Source organism: Trachinotus anak, unplaced genomic scaffold (genome assembly GCF_046630095.1).
Source record: "Trachinotus anak isolate AG129_WGS33_773 ecotype Australia unplaced genomic scaffold, CSIRO_AGI_Tana_v1 ptg000016l, whole genome shotgun sequence".
NCBI classification, from domain to species: Eukaryota; Metazoa; Chordata; class Actinopteri; order Carangiformes; family Carangidae; genus Trachinotus; species Trachinotus anak.
In genome coordinates, this window is record NW_027273867.1 from 11,841,813 (window position 1) to 11,867,034 (window position 25,222).

At 41.0% G+C, this 25,222-nt stretch overlaps 1 protein-coding gene across 4 annotated transcripts; it reads right to left on the bottom strand.

Annotated features, from left to right (window-relative positions):
* Positions 1-1,505: 1,505 nt before the first annotated feature.
* Positions 1,506-24,124, bottom strand: snx13 (sorting nexin 13). Of its 4 annotated transcripts, none has more exons than XM_071501164.1 (25): positions 23,945-24,124; positions 14,194-14,306; positions 13,958-14,060; positions 13,694-13,783; positions 11,719-11,840; positions 11,469-11,587; positions 11,179-11,283; positions 10,908-10,996; positions 10,652-10,735; positions 10,356-10,494; positions 10,073-10,161; positions 9,705-9,804; positions 8,903-9,096; positions 8,567-8,671; positions 8,186-8,356; positions 7,997-8,066; positions 7,216-7,394; positions 6,987-7,094; positions 6,790-6,900; positions 6,036-6,197; positions 5,840-5,911; positions 5,605-5,750; positions 5,188-5,256; positions 4,992-5,104; positions 1,506-4,251 (listed from the first exon to the last, which is right to left on the bottom strand). In XM_071501164.1, the coding sequence occupies exons 1-25, from the start codon at positions 23,957-23,959 to the stop codon at positions 4,016-4,018; spliced, it is 2,904 nt and encodes a 967-aa protein (XP_071357265.1). In that variant the 5' UTR covers positions 23,960-24,124; the 3' UTR covers positions 1,506-4,015. The 4 variants fall into 4 exon arrangements, with proteins under 4 accessions (XP_071357265.1, XP_071357267.1, XP_071357264.1 ...); XM_071501166.1 differs by having other exon boundaries at positions 7,216-7,358; positions 23,945-24,115; XM_071501163.1 differs by lacking the exon at positions 23,945-24,124 and adding an exon at positions 23,585-23,921.
* Positions 24,125-25,222: the final 1,098 nt, after the last annotated feature.

Below are 25,222 nucleotides of genomic sequence, written 5' to 3' on the forward strand. Positions count from 1 at the left end.
TCGTTATCATCGCTGACCCGGTAGGAAAAGCACAGAGGAAGACGTGAGGACTGCTCGGAAAACGCAGACTGCAGAAATAAATGCGTTTCAACAAGTCAGACATGGACTGAGAGGATTAATGTGACAACCCAAAGAAGCTGTTCCCGAAAACCTGCAGGAAAGTGTGTTAGTCTCACGTTCAAGCATGAGAAAGGGTTTTTGTTGGCATTGTGTGGATGGACAAAGCTTTAGCATTGGAAGTTATTGAGTGCTTAAATTAAAATGGAAAGACATCATATATTATATACATATCTCTTTGTCATCTTTAAAATGGTGTACCTATAACAACTGAATTATGATATATATATGGTATACATTTCAACCTTCTACCAATAATGATTTGTCATGAATCCATTAATAGATCTCACGACCAGCATTTGATGACACTGACAGTGGCACTGATCCCTCATAACTCATGACAGTGACTGCATACACAGTATGAGAGCCCTGGCACATGAATAACAGTGGATTCAGCAATTAATTAATTGACCTATGCTTTTCCTACACAACATGTCAAGACTCAGATTTTTAGCACAAAACACAACTGAAGAATGTCCCTTTATCCCAAAGCTCTTCCCTGTTAATGGTTTAATGTGCTTGCTTCAACAACATTAATTAAAATTATTTCTTAAGATTTTAAAGAAACAATTTCATTCCCAATATATATAATTTTTACTTAAATTTGATATGCTTCATGCCAGATGTTACTTTGCACATTCTGCTCATCAGTGATTCTGGGCTGAATGAAATGAAATATTAAATAACTCAGTCTCAGAAAATAAAACTGAAAGTGAAGATCTATAACATTAAATTAAGAGAATGTACTCTAAATTAAGAGCCGACTTTATTCATAAAAGGACAAAGCTGTTAAGGGTTACAGGCTTAAAAAAATAACACAACTTAAATGAATTAAATCTCATGAAGTGCTGTCTCTGTAGCTGATCCCCACAGAAATGTGTATATTAAATATCTGCTATGAAAAACAGAACACAGATCATTTTGTGTTGGAGCCTCCACACATTAGTTACTGGCTCTGCACAAGTAGGGATCTATCATTTGTAGGAAATATACTTTTTTTTCTTTTAAAATAAATGACGCAAACCAATAACTGAAAATTTTTACTAGTGTAATGAGTGTTTTTGTGGTTTTAAACAAATGTAAGATAACCATTGTTGTGGAAGGCAAAGACAAAAGTACCAGCTGAAAATCTGTGGATCAATGTCTTGTGTTGTTTTGGCTCTGTGCTCGGAGACTGTATCTGTACTATTGATACAGAAGAAAGACAGGAGAAAGTGTAACTGTAGATAATGTAGCAGGAAGCACAGAGATAATCCTTTTATAATGGTTAAAGGTTGGTCTAATATGTGGGCACCATGCACCAGACATAACCTTTTATGTGTTCAAACTTCAGCCATATTATTGGTGATTTGATGAACAAATACACTGAAGACACCATACACACTGGGTCAGTTAGTCTGAGTTACCTTTTATTAGTGTTATACTGATCTGAGCACAATTGCTCATAAGGAAGAGTTTGATAAGCATGATGCAAAAAAAACACCCTAAAGTCATTTTCAGTCGCGTAAAATGATCATGACATTCTGATTGATTTTTTTTTAGGTTAAAGAAAAATATGAAAATAGAGTTGACAGTACATTTAGGCACACTATTAACACATACTGTACACAGATATGCACAATTTTCATTATCATAGATTCATATATACTGGGGTTAAAAAAAACAAAAAAAACAAGCCTTCCTGTATGGAGAGGTGTGCAGAAAGTTAAAGGTGACATCTCCTCCACTTTGGGGACAAAATATTCACCTCTCAGTAAGAGAGGCTAAGTTCATGTCCTCCGACTCAACCAATCAGAGTCCACCACGGCTGCTCAGTGTAAGAAAATCACAGCAGACGAAGGAGTTCCATCCAATGACTGCAGCAGAATGGGGCTCCGTCCAGCCAATGGGAGAGGCCCTCCCACAGGTGCTACGGTAAGTGCTCATTAGCAGTGATTCCATTGGTCACAGGACGCAGCTCTCCTGTGAGTCTATTGGACAGGAAGAGAGGGTGGGGCGGGCAGTCCCTCCAGCTGTCAGTTCATAACAACAACAATCTGTTCACACGCAACAAAAAACCTTGAATGCATAAAACACCACTTATGAGTTAAAAAGAAGCAGTTGTTTGAGGCCGCCTCCGAGCTAGCTATAGCTCAATGAGCTAATAATCTGGCTGTGACACATTCCCCCCACCCAACACCGCCCAGTCAATACCCAAAACACAGATTCTGCACAAGTGGGTGAGGGATAATTGGAAAATACCCCCCACACACCCAAAAACAAAAAAAAAAACTCAGACTTATAAAACAAGTCTGTAAAATAAACATTGTACTTTTACAACAACGGAATGTTAAGTTGTTGGGATATGAAGACATTTCTGGGGAAACTTCTTTCATGTTCTCTACTATTAAAACAAAAAGAATTACATTTTTCAGTATACAATGATTCAAAATGCACATGCATTAAAGAAAAACAAATATTGCACAAAATTAAAGACATTTTCTCTGAATAAAAGTGATTAGGGATACATCTCCATATCTCAATCTTGATTTCCTTAAAGTAACGTTCAGTCGTGTGAAGGAGAGCTACCTCTAGCGTGCGTCTCTTGGTCAGTATATACTGTTTGTAGTTTTAAGGCTGGTTCACTAGCTCACACTGGCACAGTTTCTGACTGAAGATGGTTGCTTCTTTGTGCTAAACACACATACACACATACACACACACACACACACACACAAAAAATTCTACACAAGCCAAATACAGACTAGACCAGAGAGTACATTCTTTGATAGTGCGCTTGGACAGCCAGAGCTGAGCTTCCCACAACTGTAACACACTTCAGTGTGCCCTCACCGCCTCACCTTTTAGGTCAGTAAAGGTCAACATTGCATTCTCTTTCTTCACATGATTATCAATATGAAGCACAGTAATGTTCAGAGTAAACCCAACGTCAAACAGCAACACACACGCGTATGAACAGCATGAGCTTTGGTCATCACAGGTTATGACAGTAGCATTAAAAGGGATGTGGCCTATTCTTTGAGGATCATGGGCGGCACAGGTAATGTAATACTTAAAAGCAAAAAGAGGGGAAAAAAAAGTCATGTTTCAAGAAAAGCATTGAGGCTGGAAAAAATGCTGACAATAAAAATAAAAATCATTCTTTCGACCCATATTTGTTCAGTCACATTTTAAAAACAGCGCCTCTTTAACCCAGTGCCATTGACATATTTGGTTGCTATGAAAACAAAATATTGTTGCATGTTTAGTGTGTGCAATTTTTGCAGATCAAATGTCTACAGCATGAGGGTAATTTTGACTACAGCTGAGGGGCCGGTTCAGAGATGGCACACTGAGCCGGCCAAAAGACAGAAGCGGGAAGGTAAGGCAAGGTGTGGGTCTATGCTATCTACTCCTGCAGTTTAAAAACAATACAGTATCTGTGGTCTGCTCTCTGGACCACATGAAAGCAGCATTAAATGGCCCAGGATAAAGCTAAACACAACTTAAAAAGTCCAAAAAGGTGGGGGACAATGTAGAAAGTAAAAGAAAAGACTGCCATGTTCAGTCTTGGTGCAAATTTCAGGACTTGTGTTTGCGCGTGTGTGTCTCTCAGAGCGAGAGAAGGGCAGAGTGTGTGTTGTTCATCCTTCAGTTCTGTTTTGACAGAAATAATCAGCTGGATATTTGGAGTGCTTTCATCAAAAACTGTGTGTGAGGGAAGTGGAAGAAATGGCAGAAATCACACACACACACACACACACACACACACACACACACACGCACACACACACGCACACACACACACACACACACGCGTTCACGTTCACGTCCACGTCCACGTCAAGCCCCCCACTCTCGCTCTTAGCTCTCAAGTCTGTGTGTGTATCGTCGGTCCTATCGACTCTGTCCTTTCCTGTCACCTCTTAAGAGAGGAGGATTTGAGTTTCTGGCTGTATCTGTGGATGCGTGGCGAGCGGGAGTGCAGCTTGACAAAGAGCTCAGGGAATTTGTACTGGGGGAACATTGTCTCCAGGAAACCCTCCAGGAAAACGTAGACTAGCCGACGATTCATGGGTTGGTACTGAAACATATCAAAGACACGCAGGATGCCCTTTCTTGTGGTGTCCGCCCCAATGATGTGCTTCAGCTCATCTGGGGGAAGGAAGAGAAATAAAGTGGAGTAGTCAGTGATGAAAAAGAAGAACCTATTCCTTGAGGGTTCATTTTTGCCCTGAGCTCACACCAGAACCACCAGAGGAGCACTTAGGATCACAGAGTTACCGCTTGAGTGTGGGATTGGGCAAGAATGAGGCATGCAACTCTTTAGTTAGATAAGAGAGACATGAAAACATGAAGTAAAGTGAGCATGCAAGTAAAACTTTTACAAAATGAAAGATGAATGAAAGTCAGCTACATGCCTGTAGATGCCTGTTAACAGAGAAGTTGAACCCCTGTTATCTGTCTGACAGTTCCAGGAGTAAAAATATTAACCAAATGTATATTTGTGAATTAAACAAGTCCGTCTTCACACTTGAAATTTTTCCCCTTAATGTGAAAAAATTGCATTTGTTTAAGTTAGTTTTCTTTTGTTGTTTCTTCACTTTTTTCTAGGGCACCAAGCTGTAATGGGCTCATTACTGCCACCTGGCTGGAGAACAGGAGACAGCAATCATAGTGGGTGTTTTTATCCTCCTATTGACCTCTAAGGGCTGCAGCAAGCCCACTCAGAAACTTACTTAAACAAGCCACATAGATGAGAGATGTTAGTGTATCTGTTTTTTCTCTCTACAAGAGAGAGGGCCTTAAATATGGGGAGTAAGTGGATGAAGTCGTACCAAACAGTTGTTGATGCCTGGATGATGCTTAAATTAAGCGTGTGTACATGTTTTCACCTGGCATGATCCCCAGCAGGCTGGTCTTGGCAGCTACTCGTGTCCTCATGCGGATGCTTTTGTCCCGACGGGGAGGGGTCTCAGCCAGTATACCATTGGGCCAGTAGGAATCTCTGTAAGGGGACAGAACCACTCAGGGTTACACTCAGCTCCTCTGACCAATCAGATTTATTTGGAAGAAAAGTGGAAGTGTTACCTGAACTTCTTGACGTAGTCTGCTACCTGCTCTGGTGAGGTCAAGTAGTCCACATGGTCCACAATTTTCCTGCAGAGACAAAAGTAAGACTATTCAGATTGTGCTCTGTGTGAAATTGATGATTTTCTGAAGCTCTCAACAACATGTCTGTATTTGTGTTCAGTTTAAGTATCTGCACACGCTCTGTGATCTGAGCACTTTAATCCTATTTTGCTGTTTGCTTAGGTGGATAAATACACAAGAAATACACAAACTGCAAATCTAAGGTCATGTTTTTCAGTGTTTAACAAACCCAGTCATCCCCTTTCACATCAGCAAAACTCACTAGAAATTGGATGTAGAGCCCAGTATGAGTTAGCAGTGATGTCATATACATAGATCAAACTGTACGTAGCAATATCTTTGTGCATCTCTGACCTGTTGATGGTGTCTCCATACGTGGCTCTGATGAGCTGCTGCAGCAGGTTCTTAATGTTCCTGCGCAACCACTGGTTTTTCTCCTTCAGGTCAAAGACTTCATCCATCAGCAGCAGCATTACCCTCAGCGGGATGTTATCGTCCACCTGGACACACAAGACACACATTTACCATTTTACCAAAAACATAATAAAAGACATGAACACCTAACAACCAAACCGACTGCCTGACTCACATTGTCATCAAGCTGGGCGGAGACTCGACAGTGCTCAGGGTCGATTTCAGACTTAGGGAGGAGTGGAGGCACCTAGAAGAGCAGGGGAAAGACACTAGACCGTCAGAGGTTGGATGAACTAACATGTCAACGCAATGACCAAAAGGTCCAGATATTTATTCAGATGCAAAGTACTTGCAGTATTTCATGGCATTACCTTCAATATGGACTGTTTAATGTCCTGGCCCAGTCTTTCTGACATGCGGCCCATGTTGTCAGACACCTTGGTCATCCCTTCAGCCAGACTGTCTGGCAGAGCTTTCACTGCATTGGACACATTCCTCATGGAGCTCCTCAAAGGATTTACAAATGTATCTATCTGATGGGGAAAAGAAACAAAAGCAGAAAATATATTTTAAAAAAGCAATTATAATCCTTTGTCCTGAGTCACAATCACTTACACCCACTACCAAATAACTACTGAATTAAAGATCAAAGCTGAGATCTGTAACTTTTAACCTGTTCTGCAAACTACAGCAAAGATGGTGGAGCGGCTAGAATGGTGTATGTTATTGTAAATCACAGCGAAATATCATTTTGGTTTCTTTTTTTTTCATTAGAAGTAAAATGGCAAAAAGGGAAAGTATCTCCAATAACATCCTAGTAGTTATTGCACCCCACCATAAAAAAAACATTAGCTTTATTGATTAAAAATCCATATCTGTGCCACCAGAGCTCCACTGCTTAGTGTAAGACTAACATTTAGTGTAAGACTAACATTTTGCAAAAGCAAAGCTGCTGCAGTACTGGAGCTCTCAGGCACACAGTTATATTTAAAGTGTTAAAGGTCAACGACATGTACAGAGTGAAAAACTTCACTATACATTAAATATAAGCTACAGATGAAAGTAGCTTAACTTACACAATGTTTTGAAGTTATCTGGTAGTAAATAATAAAAACATTAACTGACCTTTCGTGCAAACTCTCCTTTTCCCTTGCTGTAGGCCTTGTTTTCTAAGAAGTCATATACATATGGAATCAGAGTTGGGCAGGCCTTCACCATCTCTGGGTTCAGCAGCAACTGGAAAACACACACAAGTTATTGATATCACTCTACAAAATGATGTCCGACAATAAAACATTTGATGTAATATATAAATGCTTTACCTGTAGGTAAGCATTTAGGTCTTTTTTTCTCTTTTCCAAGAAGTCTCTGTCCATGTTGTTAAATGTCTTTTTTCCTGGCAGCTTGAGGATCGATGCCAGGTTCTCAAACTAAAACAAAATAAAAACAAACGCATTCGTTGCCTCATGTTTTAACTCTAATATGAACTTTTGATAGAAATGCTGCTGGCTTCTGGACAACTGGTACACAATCATCCTGACTCACACACACCTGTTCAGTGATCCTCATATGGAAGTCGTGGAAGTCTGAGTAGCGGCGGTATGTCTTCCAGCAGTCCTCACTGCCATCCTGGTTGCGTCTGAACACAGTGATGGCATACAGCGCGTAGGTCTTACCGTGGTCGTTGCAAACCCCTGCAGCACCCCAGAAGCCGGGGAGACAAGCATCAGCTACCCCGCGCAGCAATACATCCAACAGGGGAATGGAGGATGAGGGGGGTGGATGAAAGCAGAAGAAAGAAAGGAAAGTATGTGCAGAAGCAAAGTGTGGGGGGAAGAAGAGAAATCAAAGGAAAGAATGAAGAGCAAAGGGTGTGGAAATGTGATAAAAGGGAGGAAAACGCGACAGAATGACAGGAAAGGTAAAGGAGGGAGGAGGGGGAAGGAAGGAAAAGGGAAGAACAGAAAAAGATTGAAGGTGACAGAATGAAAGAAATAAAGAAAATTGGAACAGGATGAAAGTGACACAGCAGACACATGCAGATATATGGAGCTAGGAGGTGAAAAGTTGAAAGAAAAAACATGCAGGAGGGGCCAGCAGGGACTCAAAGGTACCCAATATGCATGACAAATTCACACACTGTCAACATATGCAGTTACAACACCAAATTCCCACACCAAGGAAGTGTTTTTAAACATGATGTGCATACACAAGCTGCCAGAATCTAGCACAAACCCTTAAAGTTTTCTTCATAACCCTAATTTAAGACTGACACTTGAACAGCATGTTCAAAAAAGGAGCACACTTAGACTGAGTGTGTGTGTGTCTGTACCTGTGTCGGAGATGAAGGCATGTATGTGCATAGATTCATCATGGCAGGAGTTAGACAAGTCGTCCAAAGACTGAAATCACAAAAAGAAACACAGATAACAGTGGGAGGATGAACTACAAAAGCAACGCCAGAGGTGTCTCCACATCAAGATTTTTCTAAGCCCTGCAACAGGAATCGAAGCTGACTTACTAGATTAATGCTTCCTGTGGGAGAGCCATTAAAAGATTCTCCATCGCCGTCATCAGATCCCCGGTAGCTCGGCTCTTTCAACATGTCCAGCTCTGCTAGCATGCGGACATAGAGAGGGCTCTGCTTGAAGGAGGGGTAGTAGCGCTCATCACGTAGCATCATGTCATACACCTGTGGTAAAATATGTGTAAAACAGTTTGTTAGCAGGTGCAAATCACAAGAACTGAGGCAGAGCATTCAAAAAAGAAAATGAAAATGTAACAAAGAGGAAAAATTTGTGTCTGCTAAAAAACACAGAATGAAAATAGCGTCATATTCCTCACAGTATTAGCATGCTTTATAAAAATCACTTACATACAGAGTAAACATGACATCATGTACCTGTCTCTGGATTTCATCAAATATCTCTGGTGTTGGATCATCTTTCTGCAGCTTCTCCCCCAGTTTTGTCACTGATGCCTCGTCCACTTGTACCCTGGGAGACGCCTGTTGGAGAAGAATCAAAAGCAGACAGACATAAGTAGATAATTTTTTACAATATTAGATGACACAAGCTAACGGAAACAGCAGGTACATTTATGCATAATTTTCCATGTAACTCTGTGACTGAACATCTGAGCGACCAAAACATTTTGCTTTAGTCTTAATCTACTTTATGGCTGAAATGACTTTAGATTTGCGTGTCTAAATGTGTGCGTGCCCAAACAGGTCTCCTACCTTGTCAGAGAGGTATTGTTCGTAGACACCCAGTGCAGCAGCCTTCAGCAGGCCCTTTGTGGCGCTGGGCTGCTTCTTGCCATCTTTCTGCCAGCCCTGCATGGCCTCCAGCTGCTGCTGTGCCGTCACCCTGTAGCCCTCCACAGTGAGCCAGAAAAACAGCTCCGCCTGGGCCCCCGCTGCCTGCATGAAGTCTGAATCAACAGACACAACAGTCGGCCCAAAAGAAGTCTGTATGTTGTTTTTGGTTACACAAATATATATTAAACAAATACTTCTGATTACTGTCCCACTTGAATGACTAAATGTAACTTTGGCTCAGTTTTTGAATTATGTTGATGGAAACTTATTTTATTGAAAAAAACAACAACAACAACAAAAAAAAAAACTAGCAGCATTAATGTTAAAATTCCAGGACCAGCCACAAGGTTTAGGCTGTTGTTTAAGCTAGTGCTCATTTTCCACACCAGAACTGACGCAACTTGGCTTAACTTAGTTTGTGAGCAGACACACACACACACACACACACACACACACACACACACACACACACACACACACACACACACAATCGTTATTTGATCTGTATCATGGAGTGACCCATTAAAATACCTGACGAGGTCACGTGTGACTGAAAAGCAGTGTGCCTAACAAGACAGGTTGGAGTTGTAAATTGTGAGGAAACGGAATAAGTTATGGATTATAAAGATGATTAACAGAAATGTTCAGGATTAATGTCTTGGGATGACTACAGAGACGTTTGGCATCCGTGGTATATGTGATGATGCATTTCCAGAATTACCCATGAAGAATTGCAGGGCTATGTTGTGGACGAGGATGTGATCCAGTGGGATAACGCACAGCTTGCCAAAGTTGGCTGCCAGCTTCAAGGCATCCACCTCCTACACAACACAGACACAGACACAGGATAAGAAACGTCTGGCACACACAGAACAGAGAAAATTGTTTTTTCTGCTTAGTTGATTCCAAAAGATAAAACTTCACAAACTGACTTTGGGAAAATTAAGCTGACACTTGTGCTGACAATGTTTGACTATATAAATAATACATTTAAAAAACTGATGACACTTAAAATAAATTTTTGGTAATGCAGTATTTTTTTGGATCCTCCAGTGTAAGCACTATATAGGCTGTGTTGTAGTTTCTCACCTTGCCAGACTGCAGCCTTTGGATCCTGGTCTCACACACCTTCTTCACAAATAGAAGACTGTTAATCTGGTTCTTGATCACATTGATGTCTAAAGGACAAGGAAACAAAAAGACATCAGGAGGTGGAGAGGAATGCAGTGCAGTTGTTTTGCCAATTTTTTCGGACGTCCTTTGTGCTTCATGTGACTTGAATATGAGCGAGAGAGTGAGTGAGTGAGAGTGTGTGTGTGTGTGTGTGTGTGTGTGTGTGTGTGTGTGTGTGTGTATGTGATTGAGTGCCTACCATCCCCAGCGGTGTCCAGGGAGCGGAGGTACTGCAGCTCCTCCAGCACCTTGTCCTTGACGGCCTCCAGCTCAGCAGGCTTGTCTGTCAGCTTCAGGATGGTCATGAAAGCTTCATAGTTACAGCTGGAGTCCCGGATCTATATACACACACACACACACACATTTACACTTGTCACACAAACCACTGAAAAATTCTGTTTCTGTCCTATTTCATCAGATTTTCTGGATTGTTTCTTGGAGAGTAATCTATCTGATAGATGCGAGTTATGGACGGGTGTGAGTGTCAGATCTCACCATCCAGATGACAAACTGGTTGATGTAGTCTGGGTCGCTCAGCTGGTTGATCAGAGGAAGCAGCACGCCACGCGCCAGTACCTCCTAAAAACATCACAGTGCTTTTCTTGATACAATCATAACAATTTACGCTACAAATATGCTGTCACATTGTCCGAAACGACAATAGCCTATGAAGTAACAAAAGTTAAGACTGTTCGGTATACTACGTAAGTGAGGATGAGATTTTGTGTTTGTGTATCTTATGTGTACTCACCCTTAGGAAGTATCTCATGTTCTTGTTGTGGAAATCTCCAGGAGGTAGTAACAGATACAGAAGCAACTCACACAAGTCTCGAAGGAAACCTGGCACACACGCACGCGCACACACGCACGCCCATGCACGCACACAAGCGCACACACACGCACACACACACACGGCTTTTGAATATTTTTTCCTCACTATAACATCAAACAGTAGCACATTTGTGGGAAAAGTTCTGAATGATGGTATCAAATGTAAAACAAGATTACAGATGTGCGTTTACCTTCTTCGTCTTTATGTGAAGTGCACACAACGTCTCGACAAATCTTCCTTTCCATCTCCACCTCGGCCTCGAAGAACGAGTCCACCAGCTCCTCTGTTATGTCTCCTGTTCAGACAAAACTCTTACTTGTCATTATTTGCGCTAAATTCTCTGAAACTATTTTTCTGCACCAAAACTATAAACAAATCTTATTGAAATCAAACTACACAATCACAATCACTGTTTAAGCCATGCCAAACATACTGATGACAACTGCGAGTGAGAAAGCAATCGTGAATGTGCATCTGTACTTTGTTTGTCCTCTCTGTCAGCGAGGCGATCCTGGGCTTTTCTAAAGACACGTAAATGGGTGGCAAAGTCGTCCACCAGGCGAGTGGTGAAGTAAGGCTGCCAGTCCACCTCTTTGGACCTTGACACACACACACACAAAACAGTAGAGAAATACAAAACAGATTTGGTTTGTGTAAAACCTTCAATATCAAGGCAGAAAATGTTAAGAAGTAACATGTCGTTCAGAGCAAATGTGAGTCTGTCTTGTACCGTGTGGAGAATTGGACCAGGGCATTCTGCAGAGTCTGTCTGATCTCCAATAAGAAGGACTCATCCTCGCTCAGAGTGTAGTACCAGTACTGGATATAGTCTCTCAGAGCAAACTGTATCACCTACAGAGAGAAAGAAATATGGAGGAAGAGGAGGGAGTAAGAGCAAGAAAGTAAAAGACATTTAGTAAAGGAAATTTAGTAAAGACTATCTTGGAGCTTGACTGAGGGGAATAAAAAGTAGAGAGAGGGAGAGTTAATTAAATGCTACAACCCAGTGGAGAGCAAGATGGGTAAATAACTCATCTTGGACAGAAAATGAAATCTGTTTATTGCCAATGTCTAGTACTAACACCCAGGGAATAGATTACTGAGCTCTAAGGAAACTTGGGTAAATCAATCATTTAACTGAAGTCTGTTAAATTCAATAGAGACTGCAGTTGAGTAGTATGACTAAATCAAGCCAACGCAAAAATCAGCATAACTGTCAGTATCTGCCGCTACTGTGTGAGCTGCAGTGGGAGGAAGGATTTGTTCATGATTTTTTTTTTTTATGTAAGCACATCTGAGAAAAATAAGACTAGAAGAAAAGAGTCTTTGGCAGAGCATGACACAGGTCTGCATGATGTCAGGTTTAGCTGTGAAGGATCTCGAGGTTCACATGCTGCTGAAATGATTAGTGTGCTTTCCCAGGGAGGAAGGGAGAACAGAGACTCCACAGTGGAGCAGCCCATGTCATCTGACCATGTCAAACCGCCGACTCTGCACTTAACTCTGCCGGCCACGCTGTTTTACTGTGGACAACATGCTAAAAGCTTGTTTTCTACTGTAAGTGTTTTAACTACAGGAAAGAGTGGAAAGAAAAACTGTAACCACCAGACTGCAGCTACTAAGCTCATGTTCCTTGTCAGCAATACTGACAGACAACCGAGCCATCATTTACAGGATCTTTTTACCAATGTGTTAAGCTGAGTAAATCTCCAGCAGACTCGGATACATTTCTGCCATGCAACAGTTGATGGTGCAACACTGGTAGTGTAGCAATGTAACAGAAGATAAACTTTCAGTTCCACTTTCAACTTTTTTTCCCGGACAGTAAATTTGGTAAGATTTCAGAAGTGCACCTAAATATCACATTTAGGCATCTGCCTACATGATGCAACAAATCTAGAATACGGGTGCGAAGGAAAAATAACCTCTAAGTCACTGTGTGGTCCAGTACTTATTCAGAATTAAAACAGATTTTGAAAGTAAATGTGCTTGTCTGAGGTCTAGAGGGAAAGGTGTGATATTTATTTTTTAAAAAGAAATAAAAAAAGACCCTATTAAAATAAAAAATAAAAAAAACGAAAAAATAATGTGTGAAGAGGATGTGCCAGTAAATTGTGACGATCAGAACTGAGATTCTTTCTGTCGAGGCTGTTAAGAAAGAGAAATACCTGTGTTACCTGTGTGTGTGTTTTAGAGTTTAGGAGAATGAAATTTTGTTTTGCAAGAACCCCCCCCCCGCCCCCCCAAAAAAACAGACATCCTGGTCCCGACTAATCTGATGACACACAACACACTAGGAACAAACTTCCTGTGAAAGAGAGGCACAGAGGCTTTAGGAGGTCATGTAGTTTTTGACAGTGATGACTACTTTATGGCTTGAGACCATCAAGTTGCTGACCTAGACCAGCTGATGGGTCAGACAGTGACCCAAGTGGGGCAGAGTCCAAAAAGTCTGGAGCGTTAGCATGTTTTATCCAGTCATAATCCTGTTATCCTCTGTTAGCTTCCCTTCTTAGCTGTTGTCTCAGTTTCATCTGTGCAGTGCCTTTTTTTCAGGCCAATCACTCTACTACTCTACCACCACTTCTCTCTGTTACTCTCTTTTACAGTCAATGCTGTACAGTTCTTAACATTTGTACTTCACACAGGTGTAAAATGCACAGGAAGTCACATTACATGATATTAAGACACGCACACACACTCACCTGTTGCAGTGGTTCATCGATGAAACTGGAGCCAGTCAGTCTCCTGTCAATCTTTATAGGCTTGATCTCTAGCTTCATCTCATCCAACGTCTGAAAGAGAAGTACAGAATGATGAGAGATGTGGTGAAATGTCAGAACTTTACTTTACAGATCTGCATGGTATCGGGAACTTCATCAACAAAGAAAGCTGATTAACAACTAATTTATTTGTTTGTGTGGGTGAGGTCTAAATGTGTGTGTGTGTTTGTTTGAGTGCCTTTTTACCTTTAGTATACCAATCTGTGTGGATGGCAGGTAAGAATGCTCGCATTTTTCCAGGTGTTTCTCTGAGTTGATCTTTCCATAGAGCAGAATGACCGCAAAGCCCCTGGAAAACAGAAGTGAGAACAAGATAAGTTAAAAACTGATCTCCAGGGTGGCCATACAAAGTGTTGTGGTTAATGTAGAAGAGCAGGCTTACAAACAGACATGATGTATGCTTTACAGGTCTTAACACTCACCCTCCAATGAAGCAGAAGACATAAAAAGCCAGGTAGAATATGGCAAAGGGTCCAAAGGTGACGAGGAACAGCACGACTCCAAGACCCCCCCATCCCCAGATGGACAGACTGGCCTGAAACACACACAAAAACAAAACACAGGCTGAATACTCTACTGCTTATTCTTTAACCAGTGCAGACTTCTCTGCCAGTATCTGAATTAGTCCGACAATCATTTAAGTTGGTCAGAAGAAAAGTTTCCCGCCTGCTGTCTGATCAAAGCATTTAAATCTTCCATCACTGACAAACAGCTCTTTTAATTTACTGCCCAGACACTAACTAAATTTACATTATTTACATTTTAAGTCACTGATTAAGATTTGTTTACATTAGTAGCATTTGTAACTGTTGTTACCATTTACCATATGGTAATTTACTGCATGCAGTAACAGCCCTGTGTCTTTGTTTTGTTTCAAACTCTTTGGCTATAAATGTGAATAAACTTGTAATTGTATGCTGAAAATAATTTATCGATTGCCATTTGAAGTACAGTCTAAAAATGGCTTAATCTTCTCTCCCAGCCCTATCATAAATCCCCCACATAAAACTGTTTGGTCATGACTGCTCACTCCATTGTGAAGGAGAAATAACAATAAATCAGCAGCACTTATTATACTGTACAATGACGTCATCCGCAGTCAAGTAAAAACACTATTCTACACTACAGATGTCAGCACAGGAAAAGATTATTTAAAAAGACAAACTGTGGTGTGTTGTATTGTTAGAGAGTATCAGATGAAGACTTGGAGTGTGAGTGTGCATATGTGTGAGTCACATCCTATGGTTTTCCTGTTATTGTCAGCGCAGGAAACTAAACTCTTGTGTCTAGCGAGCACCTCTCTGTCCCAGTTTTCCACATAAGTTAGTCTAGAAGCTCTATTTTCAGTCCCATACTGTGCCAATGCTGCAGATGCATTGACTGCAATGATAAAACACCAGAAAACGCAACTGTTACTTTTAGCCGCTCAATACGTGAGTCAGGGAAGGCAAGGCCAGGCTGGCACACTGAAACTACTGTCACTGTGTAAGTAGCACTGGCACAAACAGCGGAGGTCATTTCAATGCAGGCTGAGGGTTTTTAAACTGGAAGTGATCTCTATCACGACTGCTGATGCTTTCACATCACATAGGATTCACATCACATAGGATAAGTGAACTTATTGCATTTTCTGAGATCATGTTTATCCATGACATCAAAAGCAGGTTATTTGTTCAATGATGTACACTAAAACATGACTGGATGCTTTGTGGACACAGGAGACTGAATCCACTCCACTGAATAAAAGATGGTCTCTCTACTCCATACCTCCACTTCCTGCCCTCAGCTCTGCGGACATTCATCCTCATTCTTGATCTAAAAAGTACAAGATGTGTTTTTTTTGTGCATGTATGGAGCCTCCTGCAACCCTGCAAAGGATAAGCAGGTTTATATAATTGATTAATGTAATTTAGAATGTTTCACCATTGCATAGTTTGTCCTATGCATTAAGACAAATCTAAAGAATCCATATCAACATTGTTTGTTCATGTAACATTACAAATAAATTATACTTTTTAGACTACCAAATCTAGATATAAGTATTGACCTGAAAAGGCTATATGGTAATTTGTGTGTGTGTTTATGTGTATGAATGCTGGGGTTTGTTACATGAAGGATGAGTCTAACATAGTGCTCCACAAACTTAACCATCCCGGCAGGTGCAAGCTGGACAAATGAAACCCAGCCATGCAGAGAATAAGTAAAGTGTGATAACATAAGCAGTGTCATGAGGTTAATTTGAAAAAATGCAGTTATCAACATAATGGTGGTCATATGCACAACTCTCACAGAGTAACACACTGTATAATGCCCACACTCTAGCCATGGAGCCGTCACAGCAGAGTCACTGACGGACACAGTGATGATCAACAGTGATGATCTTCGGCTGCCCTATATTCATACTAGAGTTCCTTAGATAAGCAGATCCACTGATGGAGCCAGATAGGAACAGACAGATCTTCCTCAGGACACTGACACATTGTTCTCACTGCTACAGCCCGCTATGGAAAATCGGATGACACACATTAGACTGCCTGCCAAGTCGGTTGCATTTGGGAACACGGTCCAGCCCCGGATTACTACGTATAGCGTGACTACTGATCACTCACGTGATCACTCGATCAGGATTGGGCCAAAATAGTCACGTGACACATGCATTTGGAAGACAAATAAAATATGTGCAATATTTACAAAAATATACAGCTTGCCCTAACTTCAAATAGAATAATAATTGTATAATTGAATATGTTACAGTGTTTACTCTGAAATGAAAAATGAGTTTTGTTACATTTGTCACATAGTTGGAGCTGAGGGTGGGGGTGGGGGTTGCGATTAGGTCTCCCGGTATTGTGGAATGAGATTGTGGATGTTTGTGAGGATTTCAGAATTGTTACACTCCTTGAAATTTGTAAAGCAGGTTGAGTGCTACCTGTCACTCTCTACCAACATGCAAATCCACAACTTTCTATTAGATAAATACCTCAGACATGTTCTGAGGAAAGACCACTGAACACAGGTTGTTACATAAGGCTGCCACTATTTGATTAATCTAATTATTAATGTCTGATTAGATATAGGAACTACATTTCACTAAACTCAGCGCAATAGTTTTTGTTCCAGATCAATTTTAAACATCTCCAGACAAGGCTGAACTGCTGCCACAGTGCACATGCATGCCACATGACTAGTACGTCCTGCTGAAGATCTCTTTAGTTTACACTCCTACTCTGCGTCATTTAACATGGAGTATGTGCTGTTACCAAGTATCAGCATCAAAAAGATTAGTGGTAGGGATACCAACAGCTCCGAGTATGGCAGCGGGCAGGCTGAACAGCATTGCACAGGCAGGTATCTTGACATCTGCGTATGAGGGGTGCATCATTCAAAATTCAAACTGGCCACTATCGTCTGTGCTGTTCCATGGTGTAACAAGAGCATGACAGGTTACAATAAACAAAGGACCTCAATCGGGTTATCAGAAAGCTGATAACAGTCAATTTAAAAAATGACTTGACTGGCTCCAGTTAAGATCGTGCGAATCAGCTTGTGACATCCTTCATCACCACTGATTACACAGAACAATGGAAAAATTAAAACCTGATTCTGATGGCTGCCACTTGGGCCTACTGACCCTGACTTTGTTTACTCACTGTAAACCCACAGCCTACTAGACAGGCTAAGATCTGTCAGATGTGTACGCTAAAACATGACAGCAGAACTGGTTTTAAACATATAGGTCATTACACTAACAGACCAACAGCACCTATGAGCACACCTTGGAATATATGACACGCAGCAGACAGTCACTTCATTTACAAACCTGATTTAGGAGGAATCGGGTTGGGGCAGGAAATATTAGTACATGTTATTCCACTGCAATAACCTGATTACTAGCTTGTTTAGACTTTTTCATGTCAATTTCATTCTTACAGTTTGATTACTTTGGATAAAAGGAAGCACTGCTAATGTTTAATTTCATCGCTCTGTGTTGATTTCAGTTTTCCCTGTCTGAAATATTTCTCATGCAAACACACTCATCTAACGCCCCTATTAAACATACACACTACATGGCCAAGATCAGGTCACCCAGCAGAGATGTGGCTAGTTAATACAGTGATTAAGGAACCAGGTTTACAGAGTTCAAGAAAGTTATTACAAAAAGCTGACAGTAACCAAATGTGTTCAGTGCATGTGTACACATTCGTGTCTGGGCTGCAGAATGTGTCCAAACTGGCTTGACTACCCCCTCTTTCACATGTCATAACTGGCTGGAAACAAGTCACTAATAGCAGGGTTAGGACTATAAGAAGAGTAGAAGATTACTACTATTACAGTTGAGCTAGGAGTGGTAGAGGTACATAGGCTCTATTCATAGGACAGTTTACACCCTGCCACAAACTTTGACTATCTTAAATGAATGGAAATGTCCTCACATTTCCAAGACAGCTGTAACACAGTAATCAGCCACAATTTTGTTACTGTTTACATGAAGACCAAATTATTCTCTAGATACTAACTTTCATGCAAACCTCCACGAACAGCCTGACCTTTAGAAACACATCTACTCTGTTTAATTTTCACCCACACAGTTATCACAGGGAGGGTAGTTACTCCACTGTTGGCAGTGTTCAGAAGATTTCAGTAGTCCACTGCAGTCATTACTGACACATTTATTACCACCAGGCCTAAGCTACATGCTAACGGGTGACTGTATTGTATACACACAAGATAACAGTGAGATAAACTAGTCTCATAACTGTCTGGATGCACCTGTAGCAGCAGCTATTTTTTTTAAAACCTCTCCAGTTGACAAGACAGACCTTGATAACTGTACACTGCCAGATATTTAGGTCATTTTGTCATTAATTCAAGCCTGATTCAGTGCATGGATGTGGGGTGGGTTTGTCAGTACTAACTGACTCAGTGAAAACTGTGGTTCAAAAACGCTTTTATTTAGAGAGTCTTTTTTTTTTTTTTTAGGATATTTGCATTCAAATGCAACTTTCCATCTGTAAAGGGATAGCGTAAGAAAATCCTGTCCAAGTCCCTTGAACTCAATGCAATCACTCCCTGAGAAAGTATTTGCGTGTAGTTCAAATGGGTAATGTAAGTCTGGTCTGACGTCAGTGGTGCCAGTGAGCGGCAGAAGGGAATGTGGAGGCTATCAGTGGGGCTGTGTGATGAGGTGATGAGGCTGTGGAGGCTTGGCTCTGTAGGAGAGATGATAACCAACACTCTTGAGTCATTACAGCTTACACAGGGTTTTAAACATGAACCATCTGTTCCAGTGATTAACACCAAAGCCCATTGGGGACACACACATCTTAACATCTAGGCAATTCCTTACGCAACCCACTGAAGAGATGCACATAAACATGAACATAACAATTCTGACAGCCCCTAAAAAAGATGTCTGCATATACAAACAGACACAAAAGTACTTTCATTGGACATTTGACCCAAAGTGTATAAGCTGGACAACAAGACTTCCAATGAAATCTTAGCATTCATGAGAAATAAATCTTGTACATCATAATAAACCAATATTTTTGGATGCTGACTGGCAGACTGCAGATACACATGCCTTCACACCATAGTTTATGTTAATGACGTGATCTAAACAGAGGCAGAATACACAAAGAATGAATCTTGATTAGGTTATCCATGTGTGTTAATATAATGGCCGAGGATCAAGTAGAAAAATATGGTCGTTTGATTTGACTGCAAAAGTAAGATAACCCCCAAATCTGTATTAATTAACTAGTTCTCAACTTTATGATAACCTAAATCCCAGATCTAATCTTATATCATGAAATCAATATATCAATTTATGTCCCCCACTTACAATGACTAGTAGCAAGTCGAACTATGCATCATCTAACTGTGTAAATGCACTACTATATAGAGAAGTAAGGTTTTTGAGGAGTGTTCTACTGTTGGACGTCCTTGACTCCAGGCAAATTCAGAAATGTGTACACAGCCTCTTATCAGTGTCTTGGAGATTATAATTTCCCAGATTTCCTGGCGCAACTTAAAAATAAATCCACGCACAACTACACACATACTGCACTGTGCATACCCAGACACACACGTGTGGGAAGAACTGCTCAAGGGTAAATATTTCTATTTTTGGGACCCACGCACAAGTCCGCAAGTGCTTAGCCGCAACCCTAATCAGTGTGGTCATTGGGCGAGAGGTTAACTCAGCCCATTAAAGCTCTCCTGCGGGATATCCATTGTTAATGCCTGAGAGGAAGAGAAAGTAAGTATGTCTGACTGGTCATGCTGGTCTAATCCACCAGCACAACCATTATAAAAAGAGATACCATATTAAACTTGAGAAGAAATTTACATAGTTTTTTGTATCGTCTAAGGTAGTAGTATATAAACTCAAACTCAAGCTGTGCAATTAAAAGATCTAGTAAAATTGCAACAGTAGTGATGGTTAATTTCCAGAGAGGAAAAGAAAAATGTATAAGGAGGCAAAGTTTGTCAGGGTTTTAGTAATAGTGAATTATGATCCAAATCCAAAAATCTGTAAACAAACTTTTCATACTTTCAGAAAGCATTAGAAAGTTGTGTTCTCCTTGGTCTCCTGGTCAATCTGTGCATCAAAAGACCTGTGACATCAGGGTGCAATGGTGTGTTTTACTTTTGGTGCTGGGGTTACCCTTGTGTTTACATTGAAAGAGTGATAGTAATACATTTCTGAATGTTGAATACAGATTACTGACTGAAAAATGAGAGGCTTTGGTACTTTTACATACACAGTAACAAAATGCATCACAACATTGCTTAAGATTTGGCCAGTGGTAAGTTGTATTGTACTGCAGGTTGGCTGAAATCCTATTTAACAGCGTGTCTAAACTCTTCCGTCATCTGTAGGCGGTCAGCCGTCCGCTGTCTTCACTGACAGCCCACACTGACAAATGACAGTCAGTAAAGCAGATACTGGGACAATCTAGCTGCTCGCTAATTCAAAACCTGTGCTGTGCAATCTCCTACTAACAAGCCTTCAGCTATCATTAGCTCAACAACATTAACATTAGGTAAAGTAACAAGCACAGTAGGAGAGTGAACAGACAAAGCCACAATGATCCACTCTTCAACATAATGAATGCAGCTCTTCTCACGTTGGGTAAACTGCTCTTCTTTTGTAATCTCTGTAAAGCCTATGGTGTTTGATCAGCAGAGCAGTTCACCTTCCATTTATTTGAAAATGTAACAAGTGCAGTATGTGTGAGTATATGCACACAGTTAGCACAAACATTCATTTATAGTAGCTACATGGTGGGGACAAAAATGACAGAGTGAAAATGGAAAGTTTTATGACCAGGACCTTCAGCAGATTGTAATCTTTGGCCCTGCCGACACTTTGGACTGTAATGCATTGTGGATGATTTAATCACAGGTGAACAGCTGTCATTAAAATGAGGTCTGATTGCACAATAAGTATTTGACTTTCTGAAGTGGTCATGGATACATGTGATCACATTCAGTATGAGTGACATATTCAGGAAAAGATCTGAATGAATGAGTGGAGAAACACGAATGCTTTGGTCTGACATGTTAGATGCTCTCCCCCACCATCATCAAGACAGAAAATTAGTAAATACATTTTTGAGGATGGAGTTTATCTCTTTCTTAATCTCTCATCTCAATCTATCGAGCACTGATGCTTTTTCTGGCAGTTTGAGATGGCTCAGCACTTTATTAAGAAACTTAATGTTGTTTTTTCATTTGATTTGTCAACCAACTGTGAAGCTTACACCCCACAAACACAGTCTGTAGCCAAGGTGAGGTGCTAGCAAGCCATCTACTATCTGGCTGTATGGCCTAGCACTATTTTGTTCCCCTATTTTTCTGTCCAGTGTGGTATGGGCTGCTCTCTTGAGCTGTTATCTGCTACCCTGGGGAGGGTGAAGTCAGCCACATGCCTCCTCTGATACATATTGAGTCCCCAGTTTCCCATTTTCACCTTCTGTTGAGATGTTGTTCCACAAAGGCATATCTGGAGGTTTATGTTACTCTCCAAAAATCTCAGCTAGCTAGTACAAATCACTAGGCCAGCAACATCCCACTAAGTCGAACACACGAGCTGCAGGACATGCATGAACTAGGAATTAAACCCTGACCTCTGCAACAGTCAACTTCTGCATCACCTGCGCTACCCTAAATTTATTTATTTAATTTAATTTAGAAGCTGTTGTAGAATAAAGTCATAGCAAAATCCAATCACAACTGGTGACACAAGTCAAATTCTGATGTCAAATGTGAACTGCATTCCACATCTCAGCATGTCCTATACTCATTGTGGATATACTTGGATACAAGACAGATGTGAACGGGGCTTAATTCTTGAAAGGTGTCAGCCTGTTTGACAGAGCAACCACCTCTATTTACAGAAGGAAGGAGGGAGAGGTATACTAGATGACAAGCAGGCCTGATGTGACAGCATGCTGTCCTTAATGTCCACCAAGCTTTGATTAAGACACCTTAATGAGATTTAGCCACAGGTGAAAAGCACTGAGATAGCTTTGTGTGCCCATGGATGAACACACAATGCACTCACATCTTGCTACAGAAAACCAACTCTGTGTACAAAAGTGTATTCATCATGCTATGTTGGTATGCCATTCACTCACAGGAGTAAATCACAAAAGTTCATGCCAATCTGTCTACAGTGTAACGTGATCATACAATTCAATGAGCAAACAAAACTACAAATGACAAGAGCAACGGCTGCGCCACAAGTTTAATGTGCAAATATGCATTAAATGACACAAAAATGCAAACACTACCAGAAAGCAAACAACTGCCTAAATGAAACACAATAGTCATCAAAGTCTGAGACAAAACCAAGTTGGTGAAGGAGAAAGAGGCTAGACTAATTATTAGCTGATAGAGGACAGCATTCTTGTGTAAGATCGTGGATGATGATAACAATGGTGTTAACAGAAAGGGCCACAAAAACCCAACATATGCCCGTCACTCAATTCAGACTAAAGGTTAGCAGGGAGCAAGATTTTCCAAAGAACTACTGTCAAGTTGAAGTGAAACCCCTGACAGCACTTTACACAGAAATCAGTACTGCCTGTAAGCCATGCAGAGTAGTGCAGTGGCAGCTGCGGCCTCATTACGGAGGCTAAACCTGTACTTAAACTGCTGGATAGGTGCCGAGATGTGGTTGGGTCACCTGTCGCTCAGGTGAGGTGGACACTGGAGTCTATTTTTTTGTTTCCTTTCAGCAGATGTCATAACCAGTAGTTCCTATCTATTTAAAGTCAGGGAGCCCAGTGTGCGTTGAGAAACTGCATCATGTGACAACTATAGCAAAACTACAATGTCATCGCAAGTCACACTGAAAACGGCTTGTCACAAATGATCACAAAGCCGAAGCTAATCCCTGCAACCACTGACCAGCTACAATGGACTCAAGACACCCTATTAATATTTCAAGACAGGCCTGTGTCAGGCCAGCAGTTGTTTATGTCTGACAGGGGAAGGGAGCTATTCTGACAGACAGTCTGGCTACTGAATGCAGCTGGAAACGTCTCAGACCTTCCCCGAAGTTAATGCTAAAGGAGAAGGAAGTGCCACAACATACCATATCATTCCGACAAAAAGCTGTCACCGCCTATTATGTTTACGTTACGTGAACGCTCGCTAACAATAGAGAAACTAGTGGAATAACCAACAGCCCACAACTATGCCGTTAATCAATCTTGCTGGTGCTAAATAATCAACTTTCTTTTGCCTTTAACATGACATTTTGGCCCCACTCGCAGTGCAAACAGGTAACGCCCAACTCACCTGTGTTTGTTGTGATGTAGAAATTCGTTGTTGAGGGACGTTACTCATAATCTAAACGCATACTACCGACATCGCCTATGTCGAGCTAATTTCCAGCACGGTGTTGACAGCGCGGATATCCTGAGCTCAATGTATTAACTTAGCGTTAACCGTGTAATCCCGGGCTGACTGCCACTTATAGCAGACGCGCTTTCGGAAAAACGCCGCGGCTGTGTGCCGTCCTCTCCCCTGTCAGGCTGTGTGTTTACCTGCGGGGCTAACGCTAAGGCGCTAGCTGCTACAAGCTAACTAGCCATGTCTATCACTGGAAAACAAACTACTGTAACGATACAAGCGTCGATTTCACCGGCGCTAACTTACCTCTGCAAACATCATCTAAAAGGCTGTGCGTGCGATGGCTCTGGCTAACCCCGCCACATTGTAGCATGCGAAGAGGAGGTTATTTTCTCGGTTAAAAACGGTCGTATTTCCAATCTCCGTACTCTCTTCGGAGAGTCGCCATGTTTGCCAGGTTTACGTCTTGGGTGCCCCGTTTCTGGGCGTCGCCGTGCGATTGGCTGGGAGGCGATGACGCAGAACACACCCGTGACGATTGGCAGACACAAATGCGGTGATAATTGGCTGACCTAAATACGATCATATTTCACCAATTTCTAACATCTCTTACTCAGACAAACTGTGCTTAAATAATTTGGTATGAAATTATCTACAGCAACGTTCATTATGCATTTGTTTTATCTCCATTTTATCTTCCATCAGTCAGAAAAACTCCATAATGTTGATCTAAAAATAAAAATGTATATGTAACTACGGCAAGTCTCAAGGGTGAAATTTGGGATTTGTTTTATAATTTGTCATAGTGCTTTAAAAGTATATACAGTGTTATTACCTATGGTTACTGCACATGTTATGTAAAATAATTACTAAGAAATGTGATTTAATGAAATATATGAACTATTTTATGGGTTGAAACACTGCTTTTGTTCATATCCCACAACTGTGTTCTCTCAGTGTTGAGATACATGAAAAGCACAAATTCAATAAGAATATGACATATGACATTTCAAATGAAATTGTTTTATATAAATATTACTTTACGACTTAAGTCTTTTTTATTTCTCATTCATTTTTTTTCCATCTAAATACGCCTGTCCCAAACTTCTGAGTCCTTACCACAAACACTGAACAAATGACGCAGTAAAAGTTTTTTTCAGAGCAAAACTATTTTTCTAAGGCACATTCATTAACCTGAGCTATACCTTACTCTGCCCTGCCTTTGTCGCACACCCCAATGAAACACACAGGCAAGTTACAACAGTAGACTTTATACCCACACTTTGAGTTACTGTACAAGCCTGACATGAGCAAAACATGTGACAAGCTAAATGGTATTTTTCCCTCCAGTTTTGTGTGTACATCAAGTTTAAGTGTGAGGCATTTCTTTTGTGGCGTAAATTAGAAAATAGTGGCTCATTAATCAACCTGCTTTGCAGGCTTGCTGATCTTTTTAACAATTTGTTTCCTTTTGAAAAAGTCCCCAGTACTGGCAGCTGAAGACTGCACTGGGCGGTTTCTAACCTGCAGTGTTGGATCTGTATCACTAGAGGTCACTGCCGATCCATCTGAAACTCCTGTTTG